Genomic DNA, 18,323 nt, shown 5'->3' with positions numbered 1-18,323 from the left:
TCAATGTTCATCAGTGTCCAGTATGAAAACTTCATTCATTTATAACATAATCTCCAAAGTGACAAATACTTTGGCAGTACGCTATTGGTTACACAGACCACCTATGATACAACATGGAGGCTAAGAGGGTATTTCACAGCAGTGTTATATCAGGAGGCAGGAATTATTGAGGACCATCTTGAAGCAGCAGCCACACAGGTCTTTTTAAATTAGTTAACTTTGGGAAGTGAAGAAATAAGGCAAAAAATAATTGTTCTTGTCTGATAGGGGGCAGTAAACCCTATTTCCGGGTGGCAACATTCTTCTAGGCAAATATTTACTACTAGCCTGATCCTTGTAAAAATTTGAGTTTACAATTCCTAACCTACATCTAGATCTTCAGTTATTTGCTTTTTTGTAGTTATGACAACTTGTGCAAGTGATTTAAGAGGCTGACTAACCAGTCAGCAGCTGAGAAGCATTCTCTTTGTCTGTCTGTCTGTTTTGCTCCCTCTCTTTTGCCAGGTCCTTTTTTCTCACACATGGTCTTATTCCACAATATAGTATAAAGGGACAAAAAGTGAGTGGGTGAATAAAACAGAGTAGCACTATGTATTGTGCTTTAAACTTTGCTGTAAATTCAATCCTAAAGTATAGCCCTAGTCACATGATATGGGTCTAATAATGTCTGTCCTTTATGGCAGATATAATCATATTGAATTGATAAAGTGATGATGTTAGTAATACAATTCAGGACAGTTAACTAAAATACCTAAAAGTAAAGCTGGTATCTCCTTTAAATACATAATACAAAGCAAGATTAGATTTGAGAAAAGGTGAAGAAGAATGTTCATAGAAGCCTTCAAAGATTTCTAAAGATAATCATCAAGCAATGGTATATCTTTGAAATCCTGTGTGCAACATGGATATTTCTTGTTTTGATAATGCACTTTAGTTAGGTTACATGTGCTAATATAATCTAGTTTGGACCAAAAAAGTATCACATGGGTTTATAAAGTATGTCTTTTATATTTTTCCAGTTACGAAGTTAACAAATATGAGGGGACTTTAAAAAGTTCTTGGAAAAATGGAATTCAAAGATAGAAATAAAAAAATACAAAGTTTATTTCTCAACATAAGCTCCATCCAATTCAAGACACTTTTGTAAGCAAGGATACCAGCCATTTAGTCCATACTGGAAAGAACTGGGAATTTAACCATGTCAATGCAATTTTTTTTACATTATTAACTGAAGAAAAATGGGTGACCTTTAAAGTTTTTTTAAGATTAGGAAACAAAAAAATTAGAAGGCATCAAATGAGGACTGTAAGGTAGACGCCTGATGATTTCCCATCATAACTCTTGCCATATTGCCCTTGTTTGATGAAGGGAATGAGCAAGAACATTGTTGTGGAGGACACCCTGGTGAAGCTTTCCTGGGCATTTTTCTGCTCAAGCTTTGGCTGCCTTTCTCAGAACACTCTTAAAATAAACAGACGTTATTTCTTTGGGCCTCCAGAAAGTCAAAAGCAAAATGCCTTGAACATTCCAAAAAACTGTTGCCATAACCTTTGCTCTTAACCAGTCTGCTTTGGCTTTGACTTGACCACTTCCACCTCTTGGTAGCCATTGCTTTAATTGTGTTTTATCTTCAGGATTATATTGGTAAAGCCGTGTTTCATCACCTTTTACAATTCTTTGAAGACATGCTTCTCTTGAACGCACTGGTTTAAATTTTTCATTGAAAGCTCTGCTGTTGTCTGCAACTGATCTGGTCGCAATGGTCTTGGCACCCATTGAGTGGAAATCTCAGCTTTAATTTTTGAGTCAGAATTGTGTAAGCTAACGTCCGTCAAGATGTCTGTGGTGTTGACTGTCATTCCTGTTGTTAATCACCAGTCCTCTTCAGTTTTGATGCAAACAAAATGGATTTTTGTCCTCACAAATTGATGCGGATGTTCTGTCACTGCAGGCTTTGTCTTCAACATCATCTCATCCTTTAAAATGAGTTGTCCATTTTTTTTGACCCCTGAACTTTTTATTGGCCTCCTCCTCCCCAGAGGGGACCCTGCTTCTGCTGGCTTAATGTTTTAGAACTTTGGTGTCACTGGCCTTGGGCACCACTTTGCCATCCACTATCCGGTGGCTGGTGGTCTTTTGGATGGTTTGCATGGAATTGCTGCTGTCCAGGGCATCACCAAGATTGAAGTCCTCGCCGTCTTCCAGCAGGTGTCGATCTTAGCCTCCAGCTTGACCTTGATGTTTGGCAGGACCTCGTACTCCTGGGCCTGGTGCTGCCTCTTTGCCCGGGTCTGTGCCAGCTCCGACTCCAGGTGCAGGAGGAGCCCATTGAGCTACTCCATCTGCAGGGCGTAGCAGGCCTCCACCTCCCTCAGGCCATTCTCCAAGCTGGCCTCCAGATTTCTTATCGAGTCCAGGTCCATCTCCAAGGACTGGACTGTAAGTCTCAGCTGCACGAGCACCATCTCAGCAGCTCCAATTCCGGCAGACTGTGTGGTGATCACTGTGGTGCTCTCCTCAATCTGCTGGGACCAGTAACCTGTCTAGCTCCTGTCGGTTCTTCTGAGCCAGCTGGTCGTATTGGGCCCAGATGTCTGCCATGATCTTGGCAAGGTCCTGAGATTTAGTGGCATCTACCTCCGCAGTCACCCTAGAGCTGGCAATCTGGGCTTGTAGGCCTTTTACTTCCTCTTCATGGTTCTTCATGAAGAGCAGCTCCTCTTTGAGAGCCTCGATCTGTGTCTCCAGCTGCAGCCAAGTGACATTGGTTTCATCAGTGACCTTGCAGGAGCCCATAATGTTGCTCTCCACAGACTGGTGCACGGCCAGCTTTGTCTCATACTTGACTCTAAAATCATCAGCAGCAAGACGGGCATTGTCGATCTGCAGAACAATGCGGGCATTGTCCACAGTATTTGCGAAAATCTGAGCCCTCACGTCCTTGATGGTCTTGAAGTAATGGCTCCAGTCTCTGACCTGGGGTCCCTTCTTCTCCAGGTGCCCCCAGATTTTGATCTCTAACTTCTAGTTCTTGGTCTCCAGGCTCCTCACTCTGTCCAGGTAGGAGGCCAAGCAGTCATTCAGGCTTTGCATGGTCTGGCCATTCAGACTTTGCATGGTCTCCTCCTCGTTCTGGATGCCTCCCTTTCCTGCCAGACCCCCGGCCATCCCCACGGCCAGGTCCCCGGACCTCAGGCCGCCCTGGAAGCTGGTGGAGCAGGACATGGAGATCAGGGAACCAGAGCTCCCGGCACCTGCATAGACGCCAGCCACGCTGCTGACCAGCCAGGCACCATAGCTGGGCGCTTGGACAGAGTCCAGGAAACAGTAGCTGGTGGAGAAGGTGGAGCAAGTGGTGAAGCTCATGCTGTCCAGGGAGGAGAGTGAGAGGACAGGACTCAGACTTTGCCAACAACCAAGTTATCCATTTTTAAACTGCTGATTTCTTTAGGCCATTATCCTCATAAGCTTTTTCAAAATTACCAGTGATTTTACCATTCTTCCACCCAAGCTTTACCGTGTAGTTAATATTTGTTCTTGCTTCAATTTTAGCAGAACTCATGTTGCTCTGATACTGGATGTTTTCAAACTGATGTCTTATCCTTCTTAGTGCCTCACACTAGATGCCGTTTACACATGTTATAACAAGTTAGTAGTTTATTTTGGTGCAAAAAATTTTTGAAACCTATGCATAGGTTTTTTATAATATGCGTTTTCCATGAACTTTGAAGACCCCTCGTACTTTTACTTATTTGCCATTTGGTGACTTAAATAAAATATAAGTGCTCAGCCTGCATCTTTTTTTTTGTCATATTATTTCTACTAACAGCTAACATTTACTGGACTATTAATATGCCAAGTACAGAGTTAAGTATTTTATCTACAATCTCATATAATCCTTACAGCATCCAGTGAGCAAGCCCCATAAATAGTATCCCAGGTTCTATTATTATTTCTATCTTAATGAATGTAGAAACTGAGGCATGGAGAGAATATGTAACTAGCCTAAGTTCATAAAGATGGCTAAGATCCCAAACTATAGCTAGGTCTTTTACGCCACTGCCCCAAAACGAATAGTGTCCCTCTTTCCTATCAGGTTCTAAACAAACAATGGAAGTGAAGGCTAAAATTGTATTTTTCTTATAGGCCCATAGTTCCCTCTTTCAGATGTTTTTCAGAATTCAAAATTATTTGTTTTGAAACAGGTAATACAATGTTTTGTAATATCTCCAACAAGTCTGAGATAGCACCCTGTGATCAAATATATTGACAGTTATGCAGGACCAGCTTATATCAGCTTAAGTCATGTTTTGCTACCAAATGTGACAATAGTTGTGGTGAGAGTGGGTTTGTTGCCTCTCCTCACCTCCAAATAGTGTATTTTGAAACCTTCTTGTATTTTAGAGCCATGGACCAATTAATGATAGATGCTGTTTGGAAGACTTCTCTTTAAGTCTTTTAGACAAGTATTTTAACTAATACTGAAACACAAAACTAGGGAGACTTCCACTTCAGTCTCTGACAGCCATGGATCAGAGAAGGCCTATTCACATAACACTGATCTACCTGAGTAAGGGTTTAGACATTTAAGGAGTAGAGAACTAGTATCTCTACAAGTAGGCCCGTTTCTAAGAGGAAAAAGTATATCCCTACTCAAAAAACAAGTTTCTCTAGTCATCCTTCCCAATTTACCAATCACCTTACATCTAAAGGGGCAGAATAAATAAAGGGAATGGAGCCAAACCAGAAATGTGTGTATAAAAGCCACCACCCCCAATACTAAATCTCTGTATCACTATTGTACACTGTGTATATAAGTGATCTCTTCTTATCCCACACTTCTTACTAAAATCATTCAGTTGTTTTACCAACTATATAAGTTTCAGACAGAGTTGTATTATTACTGTTGAACTTTATTATAGTTGTACTTGATCAAAATGTTTTGGTTAAAACTCTCAATGATATTCTCATTTTACAGAAGTATCTTAGGATATCCGTGCTGAAATATTTAGAAGTAAATTGTAATTATTCTACAGTTTCAGTGGTTCTACAAATAAAAATAAAGTAAAAAGAAAGCTAATTTGGCAGACTAGTAACAGTTCTTGAATATTAGTGGAAGCTATGTCATTGTACTATTCTTTCATTTTTTATTTATAATCAAAATTTTTCTATATAAAAAATCGAAAGAAAATCCTTGATGATGAAATTCAGGATATATATGAAATGCACATTTTATAGAATTGAAGAATTTAATGGATACAGAATTATAAGAATTTAGACGTTTTCCTAGTTAATGCATGCACATTGTATATTAGGATAAAAATTGGTTACTTATACAATTTATATTCACATACTGAGTGTTTTAATGTCTAGTAAAATATATCTGAATGAATATTAAAACTCTTGAGAATAAGTTGTTCTGCTTCTATGTCTAATTCTTTATTTGTATTTTAGTTTGGGACCAGAGAATGTTTAATTGTAAGAAGTAATTAAATATGCCACATTTTTGGTTGATATATTATTATAAAGCTGATTAAATCTACAAAGCTTTTATTGCTAATTCCCAGAAAACATTGGGAGTTAAGGACTGATGCTAAAAGACTTCTGAAGTCATTAATTTGTAATAAAAATAAATTTAAATGTTGGTGATTTGGCTTTCTCTTTTTAAAATGATTATTATATTTATTTCTTCCCTAGATCTTCCTCAGAACTGTGATCCTAACATTCCCCTAGTTGCTCAGGAATTAATGAAAAAGATGATACGTCAATTTGCGATTGAGTACATTTCAAAAAGTGGTAAAACTCAAGAGAATAGAAATGGTTCAATTGGACCAAGTATAGTATGTAAAAGTATCCAAATGAATCAAGCAGAAAACTCCCTTCAGGAAGAGCAGGAAGGCCCCTTAGACCTCACTGTGAATCGAATGCAAGAACAAAATACTCAGCAAGGTAAGATTTTTTGTGTGCATTTAATATATAATTTGATGTTTTATATCGTTAAATGTATATTTATAACTTTTTATATTCATAGGGAAATTTATTTTGGATGTAATATGACTTTTAATTTGCTTATGTAATATGTGCTGGAGAGAAGTACCTATTTACAGCTTTTGTACTTGCATCTTTGTTTATAAAAGAGAAAATCTGAGTTGCTCTCAACTCCTTTTGCAATAAAGTATATGCTAATAAACAGCTTAAAAATAAAGCATATAAACAAATAAAGGATATAAATAGATTTTTATAAGAAATAATTATTTATATAGTGGACAGCTGAAACAGTAAGCACTTGCTTGTTCGTTTTTTTTGTATTTAAGTGGGAAAAAAATAGATTATTTATCTTCCAGTTGTTTATAATATAACTTGGAACAGAGGAAATGGAATGTCTGTGACAAATATAATGTTATCATGTAACTAACTATATGGAGAAAATTTGTCATAAGGAACCTGAATGATGAAGACCATGATGGACTTATAGAGTTTAATTAAAAGAGAACCATAACTTCACAGAGGAAAGGCAAGAAGAAGAGCCTTTTAAGTGTGTGCGAAGGACTTAAGTGTTTATCAGAACAAAGGACAATTTAGGTAGCTTTTGTTAATATGGACTAGGAATAGTATTGTCAGTCTTTGAAGCCATAAGAAAAAAGTCATCATTAAATTTGATTCCAGAAGAGAGTGATGTTAGTTTGGGGCTCTTAAGAAGAATATATTAGTTAGGCCAGGTGCGCTGGCTCACGCCTGTAATCCCAGCACTTTGGGAGGCCGAGGCAGGTGGATCACCTGAGGTCGGGAATTCAAGACCAGCCTGACCAACATAGAGAAACCCCGTCTCTACTAAAAATACAAAATTAGCCGGGCACTGTGGCACATGCCTGTAATACCAGCTACTCGAGAGGCTGAGGCGGGAGAGTTGCTTGAATCCAGGAGGCAGAGGTTGCAGTGAGCCGAGATCATACCATTGCACTCCAGCCTGGGCAACAAGAGCGAAACTCTGTCTCTTAAAAAAAAAGAAGAATATACTAGTTAGTGTTTGAAGATACAGTCTTTTCAGTGTGTAAATCAGATTAAAATTTAGAGGGGCTGAAATATGGGAATAATTTTTCCTTTTTTGTTCCCTAATACTAGGTTGCAAGTATTTATGTGACAATATCTGACAAATTTTAAGATAATAGCTTATAAGATAGAGAAAGAAATGTCAAAAGATAACTATGATATCGCATGGGTGTCCAACCTTTTGGCTTCCCCGGGCTACAATGGAAGAAGAAGAGTTGTGTTGGGCCACACATAAAATACACTAACACACTGACTATAGCTGATGAGCTTTAAAAAGCCGGTGGGGGGGTTCCCTGTGTTATTTTTATGATATCTGCCACCACAGATAAGTAAAAAAAATCCTCGCAATCAAAGGGTTGGACACCTGTGAAGGCTTAAGGAAAAAAATATCAGTACTTAGAATTTTGGAACTCGGAAAATAGAGGATTTTTAGAATTTTTTTTATTTGCTTTTCCATGCCTTATATTCCCTTATATCTCCTGTCCTTTTGGGGATTTCTGAAGAGACTAGAACATAGGCTTTGGTATGTGACAGACTAGTGGTTGAAATCCCAGCTCTGCTACTTACTTAAGTTACTTGAACAAGTAATGTTACCTGTCAGACCTTTAATTTCTTCAATTGTAATTTGGCCATAATAATAATGGACCCATTGGAACAATGTGAGAATTAAATATTTAGTAACAAACTCATGAAAGATTCTCAAATACTACTCTCACCGTACTGTCTACCCCCCGTTCCTCATCACCACAGAAGAAGCCTTAGAAGTAACGTGATAGTGATCTATAAATACTTGTATGGCTGTTACAGTAACGTAGGACTGAGTTTTCTGTGAATGGTCCAATGAGTTGAGTTAGGATCACTAGCTAGAGGTTAGAGGGAAACAGATTTCAGGTCTAGATAAGAAAGAATATTTCTAAGGAAATTGCTAAGGAAAGAAGGAATGATTCCCTGATTGCCTTGTCATTGGAGGTATTGAAAAGCATCAGATGAGTGGTTAGAATAGTTGGCATTTTGGCCGGGCATGGTGGCTCACACCTGTAATCCCAGCACTTTGGGAGGCTGAGGTGGGTGGATCACGAGGTCAAGAGATCAACATCCTGGCCAACATGGTGAAACCCCGTCTCTACTAAAAATACAAAAATTAGCTGGGCGTGGTGGCACATGCCTGTAGTCCCAGCTATTTGGGAGGCTGAGGCAGGAGAATCGCTTGAACCTGGGAGGCAGAGGTGGCAGTGGGCCAAGATCGCGCCACTGCACTCCAGCCTGGCAACAGAGCAAGACTCTGTCTCAAAAAAAAAAAAAAGAAAAGACATTTTAAAAGTAAATTTCCAGTCCTTAGATCTTTGATTCTATGAAGTTAAGTGGCAAGACAGATCCATGTATATGTAGAACACAAGTCATGTAATTATTTAAATTATTGTAATAGTCTAAACAAAGTGCAAAAATATGTTAAAATCCTGAGTTTGGAAAGAGTAGTGATAGTGGATATAAATCTGTAACTAGTCTTCTTGATAATTTTAAGTTTTTGAATGACTTATTGTCATATGTGATTCTAGTCTTCTTGAGGATAGAAATTATTTAGTTTAATGTGGTTTGAGGTATAGAGGGCACGGGGAAGAGTGATGGTAGATGAAGCTAAAGAAGTAGGTAGGGACCAAATTTTGACTTTTCCTGGGGTCATAGAAAGCTACCAGACTGAGAGTAACAAGATCAGATTTTCTTTTATGAAACCATTCTGCCATGGTATGGATGGGTAGTTTCTTAAAATTTGTCTACTTGCATACCAAACAAGGAAAAATGAAGCACATACCCTTTGATGCATTTGTGTGTACATATGGATGTGTGTATATGTACCCACTAACACAGTATGTGTACTAATCTTTCTATAAATATTTTAGGATTTAAATAAAGATGTTATAAACAATTTTTAAATGTCTTGCTAATCATGATGACTTCACTGCCAGTATCTTATTGAATGATAATATACTTTAGAAGAGTTTCATTAACAATGATAGAAAGTATAAACCCATATTTCACATAGCTTCCTTAAGAATTTAACCTTTTTTTGGCCTGATTTCACTGTTTTTACTTCATAGTATAGTCAATGAAGAGCTCATGCTAGTGGTAGCAGTGTCAGTTATGCCTTTTTTTATGTTGCTATTTGCTAGTGCTTACATTTTTCATATTATTCTCACTCTGTAATTTTTTAGCAATACTCATTTAAGCCAGTTATTTATTTGGTGAGTTACTTTATTCAAATTAGATGACAATCCATAAATCCAATAGATAATCTATCCATAAATGATGTAGATACATTTATGGATAGTATAAACCATAAGTTTATGAAATTCTCCATGCCAAATAGTTTTATAGGTAACTTTATATACTCTTAAAGCAACAGATAATTCCTATTTTGTGCTTTCCTTTTTTTTTACTCTGTTTCAAAGAGTAGAAAAAAAAAGAAGTGTTGGTATAATCTTGATACGAAAACCAGACAAAGATAGCAAAAGAAAGAAATATTTCAACTTACAAACTTAGATGCAAAGATCCTTAATAAATATCAGCAAATTGAGTAAAGTGAGGTATAAGAACATAATAAATAATGACTAAGGAGGCATGGATGATTAAGCATTTGAAAACTTTTCTTAATTTTCTAAATTAAAAATTATGTCCTAATAGATACAAAAAAGTTATTCTACAAAAGCTGATATATTTATGATAAAAATATCAAACGAAGAATAATAGATGGGCACTTCCACTACCAAAGACATTATAACCTAAAGATTTAGAATAAAAGATAACACAAAAAATGCACACTATCATCAGTTTTAAACATTTGATGAGAGGTCCTTACTCAGCCACCCAATCAGAAAATCTAGTTTTAAAAAAGTTACATTTGCAATAGCTGCAACAACAGGAAAAACAGTGAAATGCCTAAGAATGAAACGGCTAAACTATGTCAGGTCTTATGGAGAATATTATAAAAATATATTGAAGGAAGTAAAAGAAGACAAAATGAATGATTATACTTTAAATGAATGTGAGGACTGATGCTTACAGATTCAATGTCATTCCAGGCAGAATTCTGACAGGATTTGTTGTTAAATGTGGCTTGCTGATCCTAAAATTTGCAAGCAAGACTTAAAGAGCCAAGAATAACCAAGTCAAGGTGGTAAATAAAGTCTTGCTAAACGTAGCAGCATTAATTAAGTGCAGTAATTAAAACAGGGTGCTATTGGCCAGGATAAAAATAAGTAGGACAGATCAGTAAGCCCAGAAGCTCCCAAACATTAGTGGAATCTTAGTGCAAGACAGAAATGTCATTATAAATCACGGGGAAAGATACCATATTCATAAATAGTTCCAGGGCAATTGATTACCCAAAAGGGGGATAAGGGGCGGATCCCTACCTTACACCACTCATAAAAGTAGTTCTAGTTGGGTTTAAAAGCTAAATGTGAAAAGCAAAACTAAAAGAGAGGAAATTATAGGATAATATCTTAATTCAAAATAGGGAAGAAGTTCTTAAAATGCAAGAATCACAGTCCATACGACAATTTTGTATATTTGACTATACTCAAATCTAAAACTTAAGTATAAAGTCACTGAAGAAAGTGAAATGTCAAGCCTCATCTGTAACTGATGTATCTAGAAAGCATTCAGCTAACAACTACAGCCAGTGAGACAGACAACTGATAAGAAAAATAGGCAAAGACAAGTCTCAGAAGAAGATATTGGAATAGGCAAATAAGCAAAGAAAAAGATACTTATAAGAATATCTTGCCTAGCCTCCTTCCCTATATAGGATTCTTTTATTCTATATTATAAGAGATGGTAATTCAGCCTTTGAGTGAATAAGTATTTACCAAAAATCTTTGACAACTCTAATAGTTAAGCTCATATCTATGAAGAATATACTCATTGTTTTATATTTTTTCATCTGCAACAGCGTTTTACTTTACTGCAAATACTTGTAAAAATTATTACGTCTCCAAGACTTCCCTTTTCCATGATAACCTTTAGGGTTTTCTTCCGTCTTGTTTTGTTTTTCTTTCTGCAACAATATGAGAAACTCTAGTCCTTTGACATAGTAATGCTGTAAATGTTTGTTGAAACTATTAGGTTTCTTCAAATGTCTGTTTACAAATCTTTTCAACTTCCTTAATTGTTCTTCATAAGTCAGTTTCCATCTTCCTCATTGTCATTGCCTTCTCTTTCACAAACTCTACACTCACTTAAAATATGGTTACCCTGAGGAAAACATGCCTATTTTCCTCTCCATTGTACTTTCTATCCAGGCATTTCAAATATTTGAGGATATTTCTTTGTGCATTTTAAATTATTTAGATTTGTATAAATACTCTGAGCCTCAGAAAGTGGTAGAAAGGTGAGGCATGCATTGCCTATACCCAGGATTCTTTTTTGTCCTAGTACATTGAGTTAAGAAACAGATATAAATAACATTAGTGTGTCAAGTATATATTTTTTAAATATCAGTTTTAATCTAGGGCCAGAGTAAAAACTCCTAAATTCCAATGTACAAGAAGAAATTTGCAACTTAGAGACCTTTATCATTACTGTAACAACTATGAAGCATAGGCAATCCTATACAGAACAAGATCAGATTGGGCAGAGATGGAATACTTCATTAACTTTGTTAATGCAGTCTTCTGCCATAAGATCCAATGAATATTCTGGTAGAACTTTCATTATAGTAAACCTCTCAATGCGTTGTAATTGTTTGCATGTTTATCTGCCTTTGGGAGCAGGAAACTTGTCTTTTTTCACTTTTGTGTCTCCACTGCTTGGTATGGTACACAGTATATTGGATTTATTTATTAAATTAAAAATCTTCACCATCCTCAAATGCCACGGATAACTAAAATGAGAGTTGAGACTTGACCATTGCATTTAGGGCGTTTCTGCAGTGAAATTTTCCATTTTAAACATTTTGGTTGGAAAATATTCTGAAATATACTTTTTAATACTTCTTAAAATGGCATGTGGAACATTGTGTCATGATAATGGATATTAACTATTGTACCACCATGTAATGATTTGAAAATTTTAGGATTATTTTCTCTTAATTAGCAAGAGATGAGTAAGATTTTTTTTTAGTTACTTCAAAATGTTATCAGTAGGGTCAACTTTGGAATCCATAACTTCTAGTTTAAATTTCTTTTTAACAAATTATGTATAGGACTAATACTAAGTAGGCTTCAAGTGACTATTTGAGAGACTATATTGAATAAAATATATGAATTTCAGCTGCATATTTAGTTGTCATTAAGTATCCTTTGTTGCTGCTGCCACCACCACTGTTGTGCTTTCTTGGCTGTGATTAAGGTAGGTGTTACTATGTGTAAGAGAGTCACGTATAGTTTTATGATGTTATGTATGCTTAATTATGTGGTTTATAAATTAAGTTTTGTAATTCTGTTTGGAAATCACTAAACAGTTTTTAAAGTTCAGTTCAAAAAAATTTCTATGTCCGCTAACGAAATTGTCTATCTTGTTTTTCTATGCTGAGCTTTTGTTTTCTGTGGCTAAAAACATGTGGAAGAAAATGTTATATTCCATGCTTGGGAAGATGCCATGTTTTAGTCGACCTGAAAAATAAAACATATGTCTAGATGGTTCTGTGTCCCTTCTAATCTAACCTCCTCTGACTGCAGGGATAGAAGAAACAGGTGATACTTTAAAATTCCAGATCTAGGCCTACGCTGTCCTGCTGAAAATCCTTTAATGGCTTCATATTGCCCTTTAGATAATGTCTAAAATCCTAAACTCCAGGAACCAGCCCCTGCCCACCTATCCAGCCACATCTTGTGTCTCTCTTTCTTTAGTCTTCATATTGGCTTTTTCTCATTTTCTTAAATATGTCATACACTCTCAGAACCTCAGAACACTGACAAAAAAGCTACCTTCTACCCCCAACCAGTTTTTTTTTGTAAATACATATTACTTATTTTTTTTCCAGGTCTCCTTTTAAACATTAGTTTCTTAGGAAAGCCTCCTCCACACCTCCCATATTGGATGTACACAGACACACACATTGATATTCCTATTCTTACTCATATTTAGTTTGGGGTTTTTACAGTATTTTTATATAATATCCTATATTGTTTTGTAGCATTTGTTACCCTTGTAATTATTTGTTTCAACCATCTTATCTGTGTTTATTTGTCTTGTTATGCTTTTTTTTTCCTCCTTATTTTCTTTTGGATTGGGTTTCCTCACTTTTCTTTCTTTGCTTACTTTGAAGTTATATACTCTACTGCTATTAAGTTTGTAGTTACCTTAGAAGGTTTTAAAGGTATAGTTAATATAAAAAATTTAGAGTCATCTGCCCTGACACTTACAGCTATATTCAGTGCTGTGTTTCCCTTCTTGTGACATCACAACTTAAACACAACCATTTGTTTTATATCATCAATTTTTGTTGAGAATTACATACATGATTATCATCTCTTTTGCTTATCATTTCTTCTTATATTTCACATGTTCTTCTGGGATCAGACATTCCATAAATAAGGGTTTATTGGTAGTAAACTCTCAGGATTTTGTTTCTTTTTTTTTAATTTCATTTTCTTTTTCACTTTCGTTCTTAAAAGACGTTTTCTCTAGGTACATAATTATCTGTTTGGTATGATTGTTGTGACTGCCAACTAATAGTCTTTTCCTTATAGGTAACTTTACACACTCTACTTTTGGGCTCTCTCTCACTCTTTCTCTCCCTGTTTTGTTTATGGTATTCTGCAGGTTGTCTTGGATATGTTTGGAAGCAGATTTCTTTTTTTTTTTTCTTCATATAAGCCACAGAATATATTTAATTCAGATTAAACATGAAACTAGAATAATGTTCTGTCCTTATCAAGTAGCAATTACATTTTTTTAAAAAAAAAAAACAATACATTTCTGTCTACATTCCGGCAATCCAACAAGGCAGCACGGGTCACAATCCAACAAGGCAGCATGGGTCACAAGCAGTTTGATGAGGTGACAGGGGAAGCAGATTTCCTTTCTTTATTCTACTTAAGAGTTGTATGTTTCCTAAAACTAAGGAGAAATCTCATCAATTGTGGACATTTTTCAGCCATTATCTGTTCAAATATATTTTTACTCTCACTTTTATTTCCTGTCAAAATCCATTTAGACATATTTTGGATCTTCTTATTTTATCCTCCCTACCTCTTCCTTTTCACATTTTCCATCTCTTTGTTTCTGTGTAATATCATGATTAGTTTATTCAGAAATATTTCCCAATTTACTAATTCTCTTTCAAGCTATTTTAATCATGATTTAACCTGTGTCTTGAGTTTCTAATTTGTCATTATACTTTTCATTTCCAGAAGTTGTTACTTTTTCCAAATATGCCTGTCAGCATGCCCATAATTTTACAAAAGAATCACTAAGCAAGATGTCAAAAGTGACTGAGAGGTTATTTTAGATAAGATCGTTGAGGAAGACCTCCATAAAGAAGTGAGTTTGAGCTGAGACTTGAATAATGAGAGGAAGTCCTCCATATGAAGATCTAAGGTCAGGGCATTTAAGTCAGAAGAAATATCAAATAGAAATACAAAATATCAAAACTCAGGGCAGGAATGTATCAGATATATTTGAGGAACTATATGAAAATTGTCTCAGGTGAAAACCAAGAGATTGTTCAAAGCTTTTTTAATAAGGTGAGATTATAGAATGTGAAGAAATAAAGTTGTTACAGTATATATAAGCTGGATTTTTCTTTTTTCTGTTTTGTAAAGAATGTCATTTTTTTAAAAAGTGCACTTTTTAAATTCAGAAGTTCCATAAATGCTATCTAAAATGTCACTTGACTAACTTAATTATTAGGTATATAAAGCAAAAAGAAAAAGAAAAAAGAAATTAGTGTCCTCTGTTGCCATTCAATTTTTTACAAAAATTTGTTATATGGGTTAAGTATTCTTTATCTGAAATGCTTGGGACCAGAAGTGTTTCAGATTTTGGATTTTTATCTTATTTTGGAATATTTGCATGTACATAGTAAGATATCTTGTGGATGGGGCCCAAGGCTAAACGGAAAATTCATTTGTTTCATATACACCTTATACAAGCAGTCTGAAAGTAATTTTATATAATATTTTAAATAATTTTGTGCATGAAGCAGTTCGTGTTAAGTACTCATATGATATAAAGTTGATCACCAACCCTGTGGGTTTCCAAGTGTCAATTCTTGTTTTTTTCTTTTCCCTTGTAATTTCTCCAAGTATTCTCTCCCCAAAGCGATAACTTTCATACCTACTTTATAACCTTGAAGTTATCAATATGCCAAAATTGGGTTCTTATGCCCAGTTGTAATAAAGCTGATAGTTTGTATTTAATCTTCCTCTTGGTTTTCTGTTACATTAAGAACAAAATTTACATTTCTTTTAATGACTTACTAGGTTCTGCCAAGATTTTGTTCCTGCCTACCACTCTGGACTTGTTCCGTTTCCTTCTCTTCTTCGCCTAGGTGTAAGTCACACTGTCTATGTCTGACACTTGCCAAGCCCACTCTACTTCAGGGCCGCTGATCCCTTTGCCTGGGTTACTCTGCCTTCACATATTCTTGTTTTTTTTTTTTTGGCTTGCCCCCTGTTCATCATTTCTGTCTTAGCTAGAGTATCCCCTTAACAATAAGAAAATGATAAATTCCAAATTTCAATGTATAAACAAAAGAAACTTCTTCATGACACAGAAGAAAGCAGTATTAGAAAAATCAAAAGACAGTGGCAGTCTGTGAAAAAATGTTTGCACCTTATAAAATGAAAAATGAATGATTCTAATCTATTAAGAGTTTCAAAAAATTGAAATGTAAAATATCAACAACCTGATAGAAAAATGAGCATAATTATACTGTCAGTTCATAGAAGAAATTTTAAAAGCCCTTAAACATAGGAAAATACTCTCAACTATACTCATGTGATTCACACCTGTCACACTAAGAATTCAAGTTTAGCTATATACCCTGTTTGTCAAAGCTGTTAAGCAACATACATTTTCATGCATTACTGTGGGAATAGAAACTGGTGCAGTCCTTATGGAGGAGTTGACAGTATCTGTTACATTTTATAAGCATTTGTCCTTTGACCTAGCAATCCTATTTCAGGGAATCAAGCCTTTAATTACACCTGCACAAATATGGAATGATATGCATTCAGGGTGATTCACTGGGACATTAATTGTAATAGCAGGGCATTGGAAATAATCCAAATATCCATCAGTAGTGCCCTGGTTAGTTAAATTATTTATATCCACACAATGGAAGGCAAACATCAAAAAAAAAAAAAAAAAAACGGTGAGAATGATCTCTTGATAGTGAATTTCCAGGTTTTCTTGTGAGGTAATAAAAAGCAAGATGCAGAAATACATATATTACATGCTCTCTTTTGTGTAGAAAAAGCAGGGAAGATAAGCCAAAAACTAACGACAATGAATGTGGTTACCAAGAAGGGGATGAAGTAAATGAGGCAGATGAGACAGGAATGGAAGTGCTCTCAACAGATCTTGTTATTGAGTTTTATGTAAATATTCTGTATATTCCAAAGGATAAACATTTTTTTAAAGTAGAGCAATCCCAAAAACTTGAAGTAGAATATAACAAATAAACCTGGCTGGGTCAAATTAGTAACATAATGTTAGTAACATAACATTGAGAAAAGAATTATATCAAGTGATTTTACCCAGCATTTTGACTATACATTCTTAGTGAAATACATTCCAAGGGCAATAGAATATATTCCAAGGGCAAAAAAATACTTTAAGGAACCCTTAAACCTTTTTTTAGTAATACTAGTAATAATGTTGTCATTATTTTTTGAGTCTGTAGAACAAATCAAATATGTAATCATATTAACATCATTATGAAACCAGTATTTTCAGTGTAAGAGAAAAAAGCAACAACAAGTAAAAAACCTTATATTACATGTGGATTGGAAACGCAGTGCAAACCATGAATTATTTTCAAAAATATACATTTCCTCTTCTGATCACTGAAATAGCCTATAAGCAATGAAAACTCAGTGGCATCGAACCTAAACCTGGAGTGTGGTCTCTAAACATTATTTCCCTTTGAAAGGAAGCAGGCCTCTTTGGACTTCAGGTTTGGACTAGGAAATGTACAAGATGAGCCTGGAACATCTTGTGCTAGCAGGCAAGGAAGCCCAAAGACGAATTTGTTAAAAGAATACAGGAGTCAATGTTAAAGGTTCCCAGGTGGCCAAATATGAAAATATTTGATCATCAGTAGAAGAACAATTTCTGTGGAATGAAAAATATTGAATGTTTTAAAATGTACTCATTTATGAGAACCAGAAACTGAAAGTGTCCCCCAGAGTTAGTAGTCTCTGTTGGAGGTACACACCACACCAGTTCTTTACTGTGAAAATTAGCAATTAAAGGAAAGTGTTAAGCATTTATCTTGCTTTTTCTATACAAATTGTGTTTCAGGACAACCAAATCATTTAAAGAAAATTCTTGAAGAATGTTGGCTAATAAATATGGGAGGCATAATAGACTTAAAATATTACTGTTTTTCCACCCCAGTAAGATAATTGAATCAAACAACAGCATCAGAATATAAAGACTAATGTAAATTAATACAGCCACTGTGGAGAACAGTTTAGAGGTTACTCAAAAAACTAAAAATAGAGCCACCATATGATCCAGCAATCCCATTGCTAGGTATATACTCTAAAAAAAAAAAAAAAAAAAAAAGGAAATCAGTATATCAAAGAGAAGTCTGAACTCCCCTGTTTATTGCAGTTTTATTCACAATAGCCAAGATTTGGAAGAAACCTAAGTGTCCATCAGCAGACAAATGGATAAAGTAAATGTGGTACACATACACAATGGAGTGCTATTCAGCCATAAAAAAGAATGAGATCCTTTCATTTGCAGCAAGATTGATGGAACTGGAGGTCATTATGTTAAGCAAAATCAGGCACAGAAGGACAAACTTTTCATGTTCTTACCTACTTGTGGGAGCTAAAAATTAAAGCAATTGAACTCATGGAGATAGTAGAAGGATGGTTACCAGAGGCTGAGAAGGATAGTGGGGGGTGGGGTAAGGAGGAAGTGGGGATAGTTAATGGCTACAAAAAAGTAGAATTAATAAGATCTAGTATTTGAGAGCACAATAGGATGACTGTAGTCAATAACAGTTTAATTGTACATTTTAAAATAACTGAGTATAATTATATTGTTTGCAACACAAAGGATAAATGCTTGAAGTGATGGATGCCCCGTCTACCCTG

The 18,323-nt window shown here is 35.3% G+C and overlaps 1 protein-coding gene across 10 annotated transcripts in view; it reads left to right on the top strand.

The window, feature by feature from the left end:
• Nucleotides 1-18,323, top strand: part of LCORL (ligand dependent nuclear receptor corepressor like) — a 181,363-nt gene that overhangs the window by 107,243 nt on the left and 55,797 nt on the right. For all 10 annotated transcript variants that reach the window (XM_031009945.3, XM_031009942.3, XM_055385459.2 and 7 more), the window contains one exon: nucleotides 5,698-5,949. In XM_031009945.3, coding sequence (XP_030865805.2) covers nucleotides 5,698-5,949 — 252 coding nt within the window. Of the gene's footprint in view, nucleotides 1-5,697; nucleotides 5,950-18,323 lie in introns of those variants that run through there.

The sequence above is a fragment of the Gorilla gorilla genome, chromosome 3, assembly GCF_029281585.2.
Source record: "Gorilla gorilla gorilla isolate KB3781 chromosome 3, NHGRI_mGorGor1-v2.1_pri, whole genome shotgun sequence".
NCBI lineage: Eukaryota > Metazoa > Chordata > Mammalia > Primates > Hominidae > Gorilla > Gorilla gorilla.
This window is presented reverse-complemented; position numbering and strand designations above follow the sequence as displayed.